This window comes from Pteropus medius, unplaced genomic scaffold (assembly GCF_902729225.1).
Source record: "Pteropus medius unplaced genomic scaffold, Ma_sr-lr_union100, whole genome shotgun sequence".
NCBI classification, from domain to species: domain Eukaryota; kingdom Metazoa; phylum Chordata; class Mammalia; order Chiroptera; family Pteropodidae; genus Pteropus; species Pteropus medius.
In genome coordinates this window covers 14,943,036-14,962,038 of record NW_024349802.1, presented here as the reverse complement: position 1 = coordinate 14,962,038, position 19,003 = coordinate 14,943,036, and the positions used below count along the sequence as shown (strand labels likewise).

The following is a 19,003-nucleotide window of genomic DNA, read 5'->3' as shown; positions in this document are numbered from 1 at the left end:
GACTTGTTCCAACAATCTACTCAACATACAGATCTCTTCAACTTCTTTAGCTAGGGGCACATTAATCTCTGTTTGCACATGTCCAGTGATGGCTCTGGCAAGTCTACCTGTCTCATCTGTGGAAAATTCCAGGTTTCTCCATAGCCCTTACATTTTTGGCTTGTATTCGGAAAGAAGGGTCTACTATGGCTATTCAGAAAGGGCATTTGCCTTGCACAGGCCTCACATTAGTTGCCATCTATTCTGCATGTACTCTGTGCCAGGCCTTGTGCTATGTCCTGCACGTCAGTGGTTTCCGGCTGGGGCCAATTTTGACTCTGGGGGAGACATCTGACAATGTCTCGAGACATTTTTTGTTACCACAGCTGAGTGGTGGGTGCTACAAGCATCGAGTGGGCGGGGGCCAGGGATGCTGCTAAATGCACCGTGATGCACAGGACAGGCCCCCACAACGAAGGGTTATCTGGCCCAAAATGTCAAGAGTGCTGAGGTTGAGAAATCTTTCTGTATGTGAATATCTAATTCAATTCCCTAACAGGTTTCTGTGAAAGATGCTATTAGTTTTCCCATTTTAAGATGAGGATATCGAAGCCTTGCAAGGTTGACACACAAGGCCAAAGTTCCTGTGTATTAAGGAATGTCCATGCCCTACATGTTTCTCCATACTACCCTCCTTGTCCCCAAATGCTGTCCTGTACATGCCTCTTTTCTTTCTCTTGCCTTTCTAATTTATTTTGCTTCTCTTGTTTTTCCTTCTTGCTGAATTCTGAGAGAAAGGGCGGGGGGCAGGAAGAGAGAGGGAGGGAGAGTGTGTGTGTGTGTGTGTGTGTGTGTTGCTGGCCCCAGTGTCCTTGAATATCAATTATTCCTGCTTCTGGATCCAGGAGCTGAAGAGCCTGTGCTAAAATATCTGAGGTTCAGGCTGGGCTTGCTCCCTTTTTCACCCGGGCAGGGCTGGGTCCCCTGAGTGGCTCACCTGCCAGGATTAATTGGGCAAAATGATGATGTAAAGCTTAACCTCTCATTGGAGAAATGCTGAATCGAGGAAGCAAGCTGAGCAGCAGAGTTAATTACTGAGTCTGCTTTGGTCACCAGAAACCAGAAAGGCTTTTCCCCAGAGGACCTCAGGGAGCTTGGGCAGGGCTGGGCATCCGGGTACTGCAGGAGTCACAGTGCACCAGGAGTACTGGCGTTTTCTGAGATGACTTTGGAATAAAGGAACTGGGTTGCCAAGGCCGAGGAGAGGTGCATGCAGGGCCATATTTCACCTCCTTTTTTCACCTGGCTGACTTCTGCTGTCCTTCAGGTCTCTACCTGAAGATCACTTCCTCCAGGTGAGGTAGGCCCTCCCTCGCTGATCATACTCTCCATCCTTCAACCTCACAGCTCTCTGCACACTCCTAATCTTGCAATCAAGAACTTATAATACTTTGTTTAGTATTTGTCTTCCCTGTGAGCCTAGAGGGTCCATGGGCATAGGGACCATGTCTGTTTTGTGCACTGTCACCTGTGCCTGGTAAATGGGGGCCTGGTACATGGGGGCACGCAGCAATTCTTTGTTGGCTGCTTCAGTGAGGAACTGTGAAGGGCTTGGGCAGCCAGGACCCTCTATTCCAGGTGAGGATGGGGCTCACAGAAAAAAAGCTGAAAGGTACATATAGAAAATGGTGGACAAATGGCCCTGACTCAGTCTCCGCTCTGGTCTCCTCCTTTGTCCAAAGTCTTTTTTCCTACAGATGTTCTTGGCTTTCCCCCCATGGGTTCCCCTGGGGATTTCAGCTGAGGGTCTGAACTGAGCAGGAGCAATTATCCCAGGTGCCCCCTAGACACAAGCCAAAAGTCACACTCCTTCTCTACTTCCGGAATTGTCACTGCTTAACAAGGAAGCAAAGGGGCTTTTGGAAGCTTCTGCACTCCAAGGCAGACTCCGACAGATGTTCCTTCTGAAGCATGCGGCTGGTGAATGCCATTCTCAGCAAGGCCTGTTTGCACATGCCAGGCCTGGAGCAGGGGCGTGGGGGACAGTTAGAGCTTCCTGACTTGACCCGCGTTAATAACAGAGTGAACAGTTATCGAGCGATTTACCACTGCCCAACCCTGGACAAGAAGCTTTGCCCAACTCAAAGCCTTTTTCATGTACATGCATTGCCTTGTTTTATCCCCACAGCAATGCTATGAGGTTCAAAAAAAAATTATCATCATCAGTTCCCTTTTACAGATGGAAAAACTGAGGCCTGGAGACATTACGTAACTTGCCCACTGTTATACTTACTGCTCAGTAAGAGGCAGAGTGAGAGTTCCATCCCAGAGTTGGCTGACCCCAAAGTCCATACTTACTTACTACACTGCCTGGCTGAGAAACTCTTTGCTAAAAAGCTTTCTGCCTCAGAGAACTTTACCTGACACCTGCTGAGACTCAGAAATCTTTGCAGTAGCCAGAAAGGAAATAGGTGTCTTGTGTGGATATATGCTTGAGCAGGAGGAATCACAACAGTGACCAGCATTAGCTGAATAATAGGAACAGCTTTTCCTGGTGTGATCCTGTGCCGTTAACTAATTAAGCAAGATAATTCTCTGCCAGATCAATTTTATCATTCCACCTAGAAAACTGGGACCTGATGTGGCAAAATGCCTTGCTCAGGGCCATGCAGCTAATGGATAGGAACACTCACATCAGATTCTCTTGGGCCTGCTGGTGACCTGATGGAACACCAGGGGATGATGGCTCCTGATTTGTGCTAATAATGGCTACCACAGCCTGGGACTATATGGCTCAAAGATGAGGCATTAAATGATAGAGACGCTTAGTTCTGTCTTAAATTGCCGTTCGTTTATTTATTTTTTGCGGGGAAGACCTTGAGTCCGCTATGGAAATCTCTGCCAGTTTTCTTATATATAGATAAAATGAGACAAGATCATCCTTGTATCTGCTAGTAGTTGTGAAAAACACACCTTAGGGAATTCAGGTGGGAAGAGTCATCTAGATTTTGGAAGATGTGTGGCTCATTTCCTGCCTTAAGTCAGGGATTCTTTTCAGTCACACTAATGACAATATATTCTAAAGGCTCTGATTGGATGAAAGAAGGTAATAGCAATGGCTACAGCTTCCTGAGTTACGGCTAATCCTTGCAAAGGCCATGCATGGGAGGTACTACCCATTTTGCAGATGAGGACACTGAGGCTCAGCAGGGTAAAGTATTTAGTTCGGTGTCAGTTATTAGGTGGCAAAACCATGGCAATAAGCTTTGCCCGACTCAAAGCCTTTTTATTTTATACCAAGCTGCTTTTCTCTACAGGGAAAAATAAAAAGCAAACCAAAACCCAACAACAGTTCCCACAGGCTCCTTCAGCATTTTCGGTACTTCGCTTCTCATAATCCATGTGATAGGAGAGATTTCCCCTTGTACCTCTCGAAATCCTTCATGTTATGATTTATGTCCCTTTCCTCTTCTAGACACAGGAACACAAAAACAGTACATAAACTCAAGTTGGGAAAAATAAAGTCATCATCCATCCCTACACACCGAAGCCCTTTCTTCTCCAGACTGAACAAACTCTGGCCTTTTACTCCTGGTCTGAGCCTAGGTATGGGAAGCAGGCCTCAGGAGAGGCAGGAGAGTGAACACATGGCAGAAGGGGCCAGGCCGCTGAGGCTAGCCTGCAGGCAGTGATAAGGATATAAACAAGGAGACTGGCACAGATAGGCAGGGGAAGATTCGCCCAGCTGGCAGTGGCTAGTGGAAAAAGGGGCAGCAGTTCGGTGCCAGGCGAGAAGGTGGTGAGAAATGAGTCCTGTCTTTGAGCTTGGGGAATGCCCAGGAGCAAGTAAGAGGGGGAGAGAGAGTGAAACAGAGAGAAGATGTAGTGGTTGAGGCATGAACTTTGGGTTCCTCTGCATATGCTGAGGGCTAATGATGTACAGGTTTTGAAATCATTATGAGATAATTTAGGTAAAACTCATAGTAGAGTGTCTTACACATGATCAGCTCTCAGAAGGTAGCAGTCAATCTTATAGAACAATTGGAGGAGGAATGACAGATTTGGAATGTCACCATTTCAACCCCAAATGAAATAATGTTCATGAATGGTACCTCAAATCATTAGATAAAATGCTGATGGGGAAGCTTATAATGAATGGAGAAGGCTGACAGCACCTGAATCTGAAACAATTTTAACACAAAACAAGAGGCATCCCTTCACATATAAAAGAATGAATTTGGACCCCTATCTCATGACATGTATAAAAATTAACTCTAAATCCTTCGTATACCCAAATGTATTAGAACTATAAAACTCTTAGAAGAAAACACAGGGGTAAGTCATTGTGAACTTGGATTAGGCAATGGTTTCTTAGATATGACACCAAAAGCACAAGCAACAAAGAAAGAGTAGATAAACTGGACATCATTATGATTAAAAATTGTTGTGCTTCAAAGGATACCACCAAGAAAATAAGGCAATCCGTAGAATGAGAGAAATTTTTTGTAAGTCATATCTTTGATAAGGAACTTGCATCTGGAATATGTAAAGAACAGTTATAACTCAATAATAAGAAGATGAATAATCAAATTAAGAAATAGACAAAGGGTATGAATAGACAGTTCTTCAAAGAACACATGTCCAATAAACACATGAGTAGCTCTTTAACATCATTAGCCATCAAGGAAATGAAAATCGAAACCACAAGCGATACCACTTCATATCCACTAGAATGGCTATTATAAGAAAGGCAGATAATAAAACGGGTGTTGGTGAAGATGTGGAGAAATTGGAGCACTCATATACTGTTGACAGTGATGTAAAATGGTGCAATCACTTTGGAAAACAGTTGGCAGTTCCTCAAACGGTTAAACAGTTACCATGTGATCTAGTAATTCCACTCCTAGGTATAAACCCATATGAAAACAGATGTGCACAAAAAATCTTGTACACAAATATTCATAGCAGCATTGTTTATAATAGCCCAAAAGTAAAAAAAAAAACCCAGATGTACATTAACTGATATTCATACATTGGAATGTTATTCAACCATTGAGAAAGAATGAAGCACTGATACATGCTACAACACAGAAGAAACTTGAAATATTAAGCTAAGTGAAAGATCCCAGCCACAAAGGACCAAATGTATGAGTCCACTTATATGAAATGCACACAATAGGTAAATCTACAAAGACAGAAAGTAAATTACTGTTGCCGAGGGCTGGAGTCGGGGTGGGTGGTGGGGGTAAAGGAAAATAAGAGGCTTGGGGAGGTGATGGCTGAGAAGTTTCTTCTTGGAATAACGAAAATGTTTAAAATTGACTGTGGTGATGGATGCACAACTCTGAATATACGAAAAGCCACTGAATTGTACATTAAACAAAACAAAAAACAAAAAAGAAGTACCCAGCTCTGTCTGTGAGATATTCTTGCCAAAAAAAAAAAACAAGCCTAAGGCTGATTAAGCCTTGAGATCTATCAGTTTACAGAAAGCATTGGAGAGAGAGGAACGTGTTAAACAACACTGCAAAGATGAAATCGGCAACATACAGAATGTGGAAAATTCGACAAGACAAATGACTTGGCTTCTTTAACGTGTACATGGCAAAAGACAAGGGGCAGGGGGCACCTGAGAATAAAATAAATCTAAGAGACACTAACACGATGCAAGGTGTTACTTCATTCGGATGCCACTTAAACAAATCAACTATTAAAAAACAAAATGATTATAAGGCAAATATGGACATTTGCACATTGGCTGAATATGTAATGAGTTTAAGAAATTACTGTCCATTTTTAATGTGGAATAATGGAATCCTGGTTATGTTAAACTCTTGAAATACTTACTGAAATATTTAAAGAGATCCTGACTGAAATGTGTATAGATGAACTGATGTGATGGCTGGTCTTTGCTTTAAAATAACCCAGTTGGGGAGCAGGTTCGTGAGTGGGGATATCACTGAAATAGGAGTGGATAATTGCTGAGACTGAGTGATGTGTACATGAGAGCTCATTATACTCTTCTTTCAATTTTTATATATGTATGACATTTTCCATTATCAAAAGCTCAAAAAATGTACATAAAATTGACTGAAGAGAAACCTAGCAACTGTTAAGAAATTTTGACTGCTAAAATTTTTAATAATTAACAACAATAAAAAAAGTGGTAGCCAAGCACTTTACCTCTACTTTACATCTTTCGATCTTCCCGACAATCTTGTGAGGTAGGGGTTATTCCTATTTTTTGTTGGAAACCGAAGCTCAGAGTGCTTCTGACTCATCTGAAGTCACCATTAAAATGCGGAAGAGGTGTCCGGGTCTAAGGATGGAGTGTTTTCTCCTGTACACAGCACTGCTTCTCTAAGTGGCTCAGGACAGGTCTTTACCCGGGCCAGGAGGCGTGTTGGAGGGATCTCACAGAGCAAGGGTGGGGGTGTGGGGTGGGGTAGGGGTGAGGGTGGGGGCAGAGGCCCTTTGGTCCTACCCTGCGTCAAAAGATGTCCTGCCAGCGATCTCCTGCAGAGGCATTGACTGATAATTTATAAGAACAGTTTAAGGGACTGTCTCCATCCAAGGGGTACACTCTTGAAAATTTAACAAACATATTTCAAGCATCTATTAGGCCCTATAGAAGGCACTTTGAGGCAGACAATGATGACAAGGAACGGGACATTTTGAGGGGACAGGTGTCCATTTAATAGAACCGCCCCAGTTTTCTACCCACAGCTCCTTGAAACCACTCCAGTCAGTTCAAGAGTGCTCTGACGATATCATTTATGAGGAGGGATTTGTTGAGTGAAAATTATTAAGATGAAAGAAATTTTTATTGGGAGCTATCAACATAAGAATATAAGTATAGGATAAATTTATTTCTGTAAACTTCCTTAGAAGGAGGATTAGCTGAGATTTTTAACCATAAATTGGACTGAGAGTGTGTCCGAAGGAAAAAAGAAATCTCAATACTTGGTAGATAGAAACCATCTCTCATGGAGATCCTGAGCACTATAAAGTTGGGTTGGGAGACGCCTGTGAAAGATAGAAACGAAAGGACACCTGGGAGAGGACCTAGACTTATGGTTAAAACTCTTTGAACTTGAATAAAGTGAATAAAGAAATCACTTTATTCAGAATATTTCAAATATAGAATCGAAAGGAGAGCCAGCTTTATAGACCTCAGAATTCCCCAAGGTGCACGACGGCTCATCTCCCCAGGAGCACAGGAAGGACGCTGGGATTTGTCATTATCTCCCTGGGATGCGATGGAGGGGATGCGATGGAGGGAGGGCTGAGGAGGGGGAAGGGAATCGCATTCCTTACACTGACTTCTGTGACCTGCCTTCTCTCTGTCTCATTTCTTCTGTTTTCCGGATAATCAGAAGAGGGAAGAGGGATTGGTAATTATTTAAGTTGGAGGTGGCTGTCTTTGTTTTTGATTCTTGAGGTAAAATACATTATTAGAAACTTTTATTGGGGTTTTGGAAAGTCAACAGCAACATAAATGAATAAAATACCATCCTGCCCTTAAGAAGTTTTCAATCTAGTGAGCAAGGTGGTAAGATATATGCACAGTATTTATAATACAAAGAACAAGAGTATAAACTATATGCTGTGAACACAGGAGAGAGAGTAATTCTGCAGGGAGGAGAGGCAAGAGCCTCCTTGGAGAAATGGTACGCATGCATACAGGGCTTTGCGGTATGGATATGATCATGACAGGCGAATGCATCAAAAATAAATTCCTAGAGGAACAGCTTTTATTTATTCCACAAACATTTGTCCATTGCCCATAGTAATGCAGGCAGTATGCTGGGTACAAGGACAAAAAGCAAAAAGGTGGCCTAGTATACACTGTGCTTAGAAATGCTGAGTAGATCACTGCAACTTTTGTGTTTGTGAATGTGTGTGTGGGGAGGGGGTTAGTGAGGGTGCTGGAAGGCGGACTGTAGCCACATCATGGAGGGTCTAGAATGCTTAAACTTTTTTTAGGGCAGAAAGCACAGGTCTCTCCTCAAATCCTGGGTCTGTTTCTAGCTTTGAGACTTTGGGCGAGTTACCTAATCTTCCCGTCCCAAAGTTTTCCTCTTTGGTAAAATGGGCACACCAATGCCTGCTCCAAATGGCTGTGAGTATAGTCATAATGTTTGTGAATCATTTATTATGGTTTCTGGCTTTTAGGGGCCACTCAATCAACAACAGGATAACTGCTGCTGAGGGCTTTAGGGAACCATTGGTGGTTTGGAGAAGAGAAGCAATGGAACAAATTTTTGAGAGATCCTAATGAAGGCCATAATTGGAAGAATGGATGGGGGTGAGGGGGAGGGATGGCGAGGTGCAGTGACTGAGCAAGGTTGCGGGAGACCAGGGAGGAGGCCGAAGCAACAGTCTAGGCAAGAGAGGAAGAGAAAAACCGAGGCAGTGGGATGGAATGGACAGAAGTAAGAACTATTTGGGTGGCAGAATGAGCTCGCTGACTCACTGGATGCAGGCCATGAGGAAAAGGAAGAACTCTGGAATGGAGACAGGCTTTCCAAGTCGTATAGCAGGTCCACTAGCCTGGATCTGGGATACAGGGGGAGGGGCAACCTGAAGGAGCAGGGTTGGGGCATTGGCAGTGGGGCAGGGAGGGGAGAAAGAGGCCGAGTTCCCTGGGGGGGTATATTGAGGGAGCAGGGCCTCTTAGGAAGCCCAGTGTTAGACAAAACCAAGTGCCTCATTGTTCTGTGAGCGTGAGACAGCGGCAAGAAGGCTCCACACCACGAACAAGTCAATTTGAGGATTGCCAGGGTGGGCCTGGATATTGGGATTTCCCCTTAAGAGGCATTGATGAAGGACTTCTTTTTAACTCGTACCCCATGCAATTGATAATCTTTCTCGTTCTACGGCATCCCTTTTCATGCCTTCTAAGGCAGACCTGGAGATGACCTCCGGGACTCCCCCAAAGGCCTCCTGCGCTGGTTCCGTGCTCCTACTTCACCTCCTCCACCAGTTTCCCACGGAACCTACCCAGTGTCTTCAGGCCTAATTCTGAATTGTTTTCAAGTACAGTTGTTTTTAAGTCCAAAGTTCGCCTTTGAGGTTGTTTCCTGACTCTCTCCCCAGATGTGTCAGGTGGTTTCCCACAGGTGAAAAGACACAACGACAACAGGAAAACGAAAGTCCTTGCTCAGGCTTCTCTTTATGAGAAAGTGGCAATCGCTACCCTTCGGTGTCTAAGACTCGAAGGACAACCCACGGACGAGGAAGGGGCTATTTCTCTGGGATGACTTCAGAGGTGTTTTCAGAAAACTGACTCCCTACTTCTTCGAGCCCCTTCCTTCTAGTTGGGGGGTGGGGAGGTGGGCATGCTTGAAAGAGACTCTTCCCTAAAAATTTTTCCTGGATGTTTTACTCCACAGTCACAGAAAGGACTAACATTAAAATATTCAAATAAATAATAAGAAGCATACAGTGTTATTCAACTCAGAGATGAGCAACATCTTGCCCAAAGCTCTGAGCCTGATGCCTTGCTCTCCCTTCCTGAGAGATGGAGATCAGCAATGGGGAGAGAGGTGTTAAAGATAGACTAGAACCAAACTGAGACCTTCTGGATATCATTAAGGGGCTTGGGGAGTATTGGAAAGGGAGTAACTTTCTCATTCTATGGTTCTGTGTCATTAACTTCCAAGTCTCTACACCACCCAAGTCAGCATGGGTGCCATCAGGGTTCTCATTCCACTTGGGGAAGCCCTAGCTCCACTAGAGTTTCCTTTCTGTAGCCCTGCGAGACTGTAAGTTCCCCAAGAGCAAGAGCTTACTCTTGGTGCCTTCGATGCCAATGTAGCAATGCTTGGACACAGTTGGTAGTTTATAAAGGAACTAAGTAATAGCAAATGAAAATCTTCTTGAGGTGCAAAAGACCTAGGACAAAGTCTTTACTGAGGGGTGGGTGGGGAAGAGACCGCTGGAAGGCCTCGGAGTCTAAAGGGAGTCCGGTGAAGATCCCAAGAAAAGGGAGGCTACAGACGTCCGAGATGAAGCACACTGACAGCAATGCTGCCTGGTGAGGTCTCTGTTATGGCGTAGTGTAGGGACAGTGCTTATGCTCTAGAATCAGAAAATTCTAGGGTGAATCCAGAATCTCACTTTTTACTAATTACATGAACTTTGGACAAATCGTTTTTCTCTGGGGGACTTAATTACCTCACTGTAAAGTGGTGATAATACTTCCCCTACAAAGGCTCTTACCGTATTACAGGATGGAGGTCAGGACTCAGGAGACTGGCAACAACAAAAAAAAGGGCTTTGCTCTCAGAAGATTATCTATCTATCTATCTATCTATCTATCTATCTATCTATCTATCTATCTTCTACCTACCTATCTTATTAGTTTCAATAAACATTTGAGTTTATTATTGCTGTTCTTATTTTGGTAGTAGAATCACCAATATTCACTGTGGTTACCAGTACATTTTAAGAACTGAACAAATGCTTATTGGTTGAAAGAGTTACACTGAGCCATGATCTTTAGGAAACTATTACTCCCTCGGTCTAAGTCTACATCATCACCATCTGCCTAGATGTTTAACTCAAAAGTCTTGATTCCTTGATTTACGGAGCACTTCAGCTACAGGGACTAGGCCCTGTGTGGGGTACTGGGATGAGGTAAGGGGAATTTGATAAGCTGAACCCAACCACAGCTCTCAAGGATGTCAGAGAAAAATGAAGCAGGAGAACTTATCATTTATTCAATTTTCCATCTGTAGATAGGGCTTGTACGTGGAATATTTTAAGGGTGTGTTTTTGACAACACCTGGGCAAACTTGTAGAAATACTTAAAGTCCACAGCCATCTAAATCGAGAAAAAGCTATGAATTTGCAGTTCCCTGGTTATAGGGTATGCAAATGACACATTTGGAATTCTCACTGTTTGTGAAAACTAGAAAGGAATACTACTTGTTCTGAATCCATTCCTGTCTAGCCTCTCTGTAGCTGAGGTAAATGACCAGGGAGAATTAAAAAGGCACAATGAAAGCGACTTGGCTAAATCTTCGGGGAAGCCATCTTACGGCTGAGGGAGCTAGCCTGTATCTACTGAGTGTGGGCTGTACTTTATATATCTCTGTCTGTATGTAAAGAATAGTTTCAGAAAATTTCTGTTACCCTTTGGCTTAATTATGAGTCACTAGAAGTATGTATGTACTTGCAAAAAAGTATTTGGAATGTGTGTATAGAAAGGGAGTTTTATGTTTTTTTAATGCGAAGAGAGTGTATATGGAGGGGAAGTGTGTGTGTGTGTGTGTGTGTGTGTGTGTGTGTGTGTCTGTGTGTGTGTGTACAGATGGTGGGCAGAATGACAGGACCAGCCAGCCGCTCAAGAGACAGACAGTGATAAGATACAAAGTGTTACAGGAGGTGACTGTTTTCCTCTCAGACCAGCTCGCAGGCCTTTGAGGAGCCCTTGACTTCCTCCTCCTCCTTGTCTTGTTAAAAAGGGATTAGAGTCCAATTAAGCCATTTAATCCCAAGGTAGAGATTCATGTTTAAAAACAAGATTTACAGCTCAGGGAAAAAAAAAAACACATCAGTGCAAGTTGAGGTTTGTCCTTCAAGTCGCCACCTCCACTTTTCCGAAGAGCGTTTTCGGCAGAATACCCGACATGCAGTTCTTAATTGCTTTGCCTCACACCTCTAGTCCTTCATGTTTTAAAGTGCCCTTCAACTGAAATAGCCACATGCTCTTAGAAGTACTTCTGCTTCTGAAGTGCCACAAGCACTCCTTGGTTTATTTCTCTTCAGCTGGCAATTCAGTGACCAAGCTTAATAACAGAAATATGAAGAGCCAACGCTTACTGGGGCCTTAGTATGTGCCAGGCATTGCGCTAAGCATTTATCTACAGTATCTTATTAGATGTTCCAGGTGAAAACACCCTTCATGGATGTGTGACTTGTGTAGTCACACAGGCTCTGTGCTTAGAAGAGCCCTTTACTTGGCTAAATGTTCTGCTGCTGCCATCCTGAAACTCTTAATCATTTCCGAGTAAGGGACCTGCATTTTTGTTTTCACCGGTCCCTGCAAATTATGTAGCCAGTCCTGAAAACACTCAATAACTTATTGTTTCTTTTTCTTTCTTTTCCTTCCTTTCCATCTGACGTCTAATACATTGCCAGAGGCTGGAGCAGTGAATCTCAAATTGTGATGCCAGAACCCTCTCTGGAAAACGGGTGCTATTATCTCCTTGCAGGGAAGTTCTCTGAGGGACAGGAACCATGCCGAGGCTCTTAGCATGGGGAAGCAAAGTATCTGAAAATTCGGCAAGTTGTTAAACTCCTCTAAGCCTCAGTTTTCTCATCTGTAAAGTGGGGATAACAATAACACCTAACTCACAGGCTGTTTCAAGGATGAAATGAGATTATGTATATACAGCTCTGACAGAACACTTATGGCATTAGTTACTATGCATTATAGACGCTTAGCCAGGTGTATACTCCAGTATTGCTTGTGACATGGTGTGGATCACTCGCCCTTATCCCGGGGCTTGTCCCTACCTGCCCCAGAGAGCTGGGAGGAGCATCTGCTTTCTCCATGTGCTGGGTGATCACAGATGGGTTGCTGGAGCTGATAAGCACTGGAGTGCTGATCTCCACCATGTGGCGCCCTGGGGGAGAATGCACCATCCTGTTGAGAGTGTTCAAGGCTGTCGTGATGGAGAACTGCCCAGGCCCCTTCCTCCTGGACCCGGGACCCCTTCGGAGGGTTGGCGTGTTGGCTGCTTTGCCTCTGGAGGATGAGGACACCAGGGACATGCTTTTTGTGCAGGATGACTGACGGCCTTTGTTTTTCTCTAGGAGGTGTCTTGCGGTGAGGTTTGGCTGAAAAGATAAAAGATCCGACGAGAAGTTAAGTCTTCCTGATCTAATATGAGCATCTAAGTCGTTCCTACTCTGAAGGCAGTTAAGATGCCACCACCTCAGCCATCTTTTTTTGGTCAGCTTCCATCTTTTATCAATATGCTCCAATTACTTTGCTATATCAATAGACTCTTATAACTCTCTTACACAGTGGGTACTACTTGTTTACTCTTCCTAAGGTCTAAAGAGGTTATAAATAAGCCATATACTCTTCCCTGATGGGGAGAGCACTCCTCCTTTACTGGCCACCCCTCCAACTCCCACTGAGTTGGCTGCTTGTCCTTCTTGGTGCCCCTCCAGCCTGCAGCCCCTATGTTTTCCCATCATGGCAATTTTCACCCCATTGTGTAATCATTGACTTTCACCCCATTGTGTAATCATTGACTTTTCTCTCACTGGACCGCTAGCTTCTCTGCTATAGAGTGGATGCTGAATGAGTGTTTGTAGAACAATGCGTGGATGAAGTTGCTCAAGTTCATATATTTGATAAGTGTTTGAGCCAGAATATAAACCCATCCATGATCCTGAATCTTAATGCTCAGACCATCTTTCACTACTTCCTTGTTCTATACACTTCTTAGTGGTGTGCCTATAAACCGGCAAAACAATCAAATAGACAAAACTCTGATTTGTAGAGTCTACCAGTTTCTGTGGTGTAAATGTCTACTGATGGTTTAACAACTGGTTAGCAAAATTCCTGAAAATATAACAACAAGCTCTTGCAATCTAGAACCAACTATTTCTAGCACAACCACTGGCTGCATTATGTTTTGAATACCCTGCCCATCAAGAAGCCCTGTGAGCTCATTTCCTTTAGAAACCTGAAATATGTTGACAAAAAAAGGGGTTTGTGTGAATGAAACTTTCCAGGAATTTTACTTAAATTTCCATCATTGTGATTGTCACCAGTTGCCCTCTAAAACCAGGTCTTATTCTAATCCAGAGATTCAACTATAGCGGTAGAAGGAGATGTGCCCACTTAAGAACTTTTCAATGACAATGTGCAGATGATTAAAATAGCTAAGATAGAAAAATTAAAGCCTAAAGAAGTTTATGATATTGTGGAAAAAAAAATCATCAAGGAGAGGAGGGGGCATTATTATGTCCACTTGAAAGATAAGAAAGCCGAGGCCCAGAAGGGGTGACTTATAAATGGCAAAGTCAGCATGAAACAACCAAATGAGAAAATATCTGATAGTAATAAGTGCTCTGCTGTGCTGGAGAGTGACTGGCGGAGGCCGCTACTTTAGATTGGTTGGGGGGTGGGGGAGGTGCGGTCAAGGAAGACCTGCTGAAGAGGTGATGTTTAAGCTGAGAGACAGATGACAAGAAGGAACCAGCCATGGGAAGGTGGGGGTAGGAATGTGCAGGCAGAGGGGTTGTAAGCTAGTGGAATGGTCTTAAAGTGGGGGAAAGCTCAGCCTGTTTGAGATTAAGACAAGAAAGAAACATGGGAATGGCTAGAACGGAGGAAGTGAGGAGTGGGTGGTAAATAGGAGATAGGCAGGGGCCGGGTCACAAAGGGCTTCTTTAAAAAGGCTTAAGGTTTATTTTAAGTGTAATAGGAAGCCTTCGGCAGGATTTAGGCAGAGGAGTGACATGATCTGATTTATGCTTTTAAAAGCTTATGCTATGGTTTCGCAGTTCTTTATAAAGTTAAACGTATACTTAGCCTTTGACCCGGCAATCCCACTCCTAGATAATCACCCAAGAGACATGAACACTTATGCTCACTCAAAAAATGATATGCAAATGCTTATAACTGTTTTCTCCATAATTACCAATAACTGGAAACAATTGCAATGTCTTCGTGGTGAGTGAATAAAACCTGGCACATCCATACAGTGGACTACAACTCAACAACGAAAAGGGATGAGCTAGTACTGTAGTACTGACACGTGTAACGACGCGGGTGAATCTTAGCTGCACAATGCTCAGTGACAGAACCCAGACTCAGAAGGCTACTTTCTGCGTGATTCCATTTCTATGACACTCTGGAAAAGGAAGACTACAGGAGCATTAAACAGATCAGTGGTGGCCAAGGGTTGGGAGTTAGGGAAGGGGCTGACTACACAGGGCAGCGTTCCCCTGTATTTTTTTGGGGGGGGAGGGAATGTTGGAATTATTCTACATTGTGATGATGGTGTGGTTACACTGAATGCATTTATCAAAACATGTGGAACTGGACACCACAAAGAGTAAATTTTCCTGTATATAAATAAAAATAAATATATAGGAAGCTCATTATGGCTATTATTTAGAAGTGCCAGACTAGAAGGAGTGGGACCAATTAGGAAGTTATTGAAATTGTTTAGGCAGGCTCTGACGGCACAATGTCTTACATTTCCAAAGTACCTATCCCTCCTTTGTTCACCCAGCCAGAGGACAATGTACACTCTTCGAGTGAACGAGTCAAGTTCTTTATGGTCACTCACAGCTATAACAAAGTTAATTTTCTTCTGCTTCCACCTGATTGTCCTGTCCCCAGGTGAGTCACACCATCAGCATTTCTATCAGCAACCCTGACAGAGGGCCCCGTGTGACTCTTGGTCCTTCCTGTTCTCTGCCGACATGATTAATAGCTCAGTCGGGGAAGGACTGCACATCTCTTAAATTTGCACCCACTCATTTGAAACAATATCCTCGAGGTTCATTGGGCTGGGCAAGATTCATATAAGCCAGGTGGAGAAGTCCTGACAAGAATGGGTGTGTAAGCTCAGTGATTGCTTTACCACCTTTTTATCCAGGTGCAATTCTATAAGTGATACATTAACAAGAAAAATCCTCTTTATGCCAAAAAACCCCACATCACTCTCATAAGAAAGCTTTCCTTCCTTCCAATTGCTTTGCATGGCATTGGCAATTCAAAACTTAAAGAGTTCTCAGCAAGTGCTAGTCTTAATGAAATGACTGAAGTCAAAATTTAAGTACTTCTTTAGAAAGCTGAAGTAATTTTTGAAAACCAGGTTCCCAGATTAGAGCAGCCACTTGATTATCTTTTTCCCCTCCTAGCAATTAGGAGAACAAATGGAGCAATGGCTAGTTTGATGATAATCTTGAGGGTTCTTGTAATCACCAATTTTAGAGGTGAAGTGGTGGGGAGAGTATCCAAATGAATAATTATTAAATGTAGAAGTTTTGGGAAAAAAGGGCATCAGAAATGGGTAATAAAATCAGTGGTGCCTTTTCCCTCCCCCAGAGATAGATATGAGAAGCTTCCTGAAATAATACAGGGGACCATGCAAGCTCTAATCTGCAAAAATTTAAGCACCTCCTATGTGTCCAACTGGATATTCGTTGTAGCTGATCTCTGTCCTTGGAGACTTAGCTACTGTTTCCCAATCAGCATAACTGTTCCCCTTCACCAAATGTTGCTCGATCTAGCAAATGGCTACACCACTAACCTAGGCACACAAACCAGAAAGGGGGCATCACTTCCTTTCCCCTACTCCCCACTTCTGTCAATCTCTGTGTCCGGTGGATCTACTTCCTAAAAGGTTCTTGAATCCGGCCACTTGTTTCCAATCTACTGGCCTAAGCCATAGCCATTTTCTAACTGAGCCATGCAATAGCTCCTAACTGCTCTTTCTGCCCCCTTTCTCCCTCCTCTTCAAATTCTTCCCACAGCAGCCAGGGCAGTCTTTAGGAAATCCAAATCCAATGGAATCACTGCCTCACTTAAAAACTTTCAATGGCTTCTACTGACTTCTGGATCAAATTCAAACTTCTATGATATGGCAGGGACAACAATACTCACCGAATATTCTATGAAATACCCTATACTTCTTGGCTGACTTGAAGACAGGTAGGGCTATGTGACTGGTTTAGGCCAGTGGGCTATGAGTGGGAGAGTGGCAAGTGTCACTTCTGAGCTGAGGTATTTGCTGATATACAACTCACTTTTCCTCACCCTTCCCCGCCCTTCCCCTGCTATGAAAACTAGGAAGTCTATGTATTCCAAATGGTGCCACTACAAGATGACTCAGCCTATTAGTCTGGGTTTCTGTGTGACTTATGTGAGCAGAGCTTCCCACCATTCTATGTTGAACATATAATGTGGATGAGAAATAACTTTTTCTTTGTTAAGCCACTGAGATTTTGGACTGTTTATTACCACAGCATAGCCTACCTCATCCTCATCAACATAGGATGGTTTATGAAGCTCTCTGTGATCCATCTCCTATTTATTTCTCTAGCTTCATTTCTTGGTCAATCTCTTACTCTCTAAGCTCCAGCTCTACTATTCTTTTGGTCCATTGGATATATCACACTTCTTCATCCTGCAGGACTTTTGTACATGTTACCTCTATTCCCTAAAACTCTTCCCTCCATGCTCTTACCTATATAACTCCTAATTAGCTGTCAGATCTTGGTTTAAGAGGCATTTGCTGACCTGGATAAGTTGCACGTCATACCGTCCCTCCCTGCAAAGTTCCCTCTACCTTATTCTTTGCATCATTCATCACACTTATAATTACTTGATTAATGTCTGACTTTACACTCTGAAAGTAAGGACCCATATCTGTCTTAAAGTATCTTTAGAACCGAGCTTAGACCTGACATAGTAGGTACTCAGTGAAAATTTTGTTGAATGATTGAATATATATTTAGGACGGGGGTCACTGAGTGGCTTATTTTCTAAAAGTTTTCCTGGTTAGTCTGACAACCTCCCAAATATTTTTTCATTCATTCACTTGTTAAGCTAATTTTTTTATGGAATACCTGTTCTATGTTAGTCTAGCCCATGAAGTACAAGCAATATGCCCATTGGGTGTTCAGAGAAGTAAGAGACAACTGAGTGTTCAACTATTTGCTGAAATTTTATGGAGAGAGTGGGTTTCTAGCCAAGCTTTGAAAAATGAGTGAAATTTGAACAGGTAGAGAGAATTGGGTGGGTGTACCTGGTAGGAGCCTCAGGAAGCGAAAAAGCATTGTGAATGAGAATTTACTAGCAACAGAAGACCAGCCTCGCTGGACCCATCCTCCATCCCTCCCTTCCTCTTTTCATCGCTTCGACACCAATGAAGTAGAGGGGACATAGAGAACCTTAAAAGCTGGACAGTGTTCTGGGCACACCATTCACTTCAGAACCTCCTGAGATGAATGAATGAGATGGTTTCTTCAATCCAACTACGCCGCTGTTATGTTTTCAACCTACTCTCCTAGAGAGTGGGGAGCATGCCTTTTATTTCTTTCATAGCTTCCCACTGCTCACTTTTAATGTATAGGCCTGGTAAGCACCCAACAAATGCAGTTAATCAATGAAGCCTCTCTTTTAAATTCATAATGATCTGCTTCAAGCCAGGGTGAGGCTGAAGGCCAGAGAAGTTAGAGACTCCAGGTTATATCATTATATTGGAGAAATAGGTAAATAGCCTAGCATGTGTTCTTTCTTTCTTTAAAAAACAAACAAGTAATATATGATCATTTCAGAAGATTTACAAAACACAAGTCAGCAGAAAACAGTGAAAATCATCTAGAATCATCATCTGGTGGTCACTGCTGTTAATATTTTGGTACATTTCCTTTTAGTCCTTTATCTATTTACATATGCACACATCTATTTATGAAGCTAGTTGTATATAGTTCAATTTGTCTCTTTTTATCGTAGTAAGAAACAGCATAAAATTGATATTAATCATTTTTAAGTATACTGTTCAATAATGTTAAGTATATGCACATTGTTGTGTGACAGGTCTCCAGAACTTTTTCATCTTCTAAATCTGAAATTCTGTACCTATAAACTTTATTTCACTTAACATTAAATCATAAACATTATTCCATAATACCAAATACTCCATGATACCGAATATTCTACTGTAACATTATTTTTAATGGGTATATATTTTCCATCGCCATTATTTTTAAAAACCAAATCCTCACTGTCGAATAGTTAGATTATTTGTTTTTTACCATTATACGCAATGTCATAGTGAACATTTTTGTACATTTTATATATATATCTTTGCATTCTTGTTTTAATATTTCCTTACAATAAACTCTCAGATGTGGAATTGCTGACCCAAAGGAAATGTGTACTTTCAATGCTCTTGATATGAGTTTGAGTTTAGACATGAGAGACTATACCAATTTACATTCCTAACAGCAGAATGAAAAGGCCTATTTCCTCACACTC

The 19,003-nt window shown here is 42.7% G+C and overlaps 1 protein-coding gene across 2 annotated transcripts in view; it reads right to left on the bottom strand.

Annotated features, from left to right (window-relative positions):
• Positions 1-19,003, bottom strand: part of SH3RF2 (SH3 domain containing ring finger 2) — a 108,488-nt gene that overhangs the window by 43,564 nt on the left and 45,921 nt on the right. For both annotated transcript variants that reach the window (XM_039836450.1, XM_039836449.1), the window contains exon 5: positions 12,505-12,828. In XM_039836450.1, the coding sequence (XP_039692384.1) occupies positions 12,505-12,828 (324 nt within the window). The remainder of the gene's footprint in view (positions 1-12,504; positions 12,829-19,003) is intronic.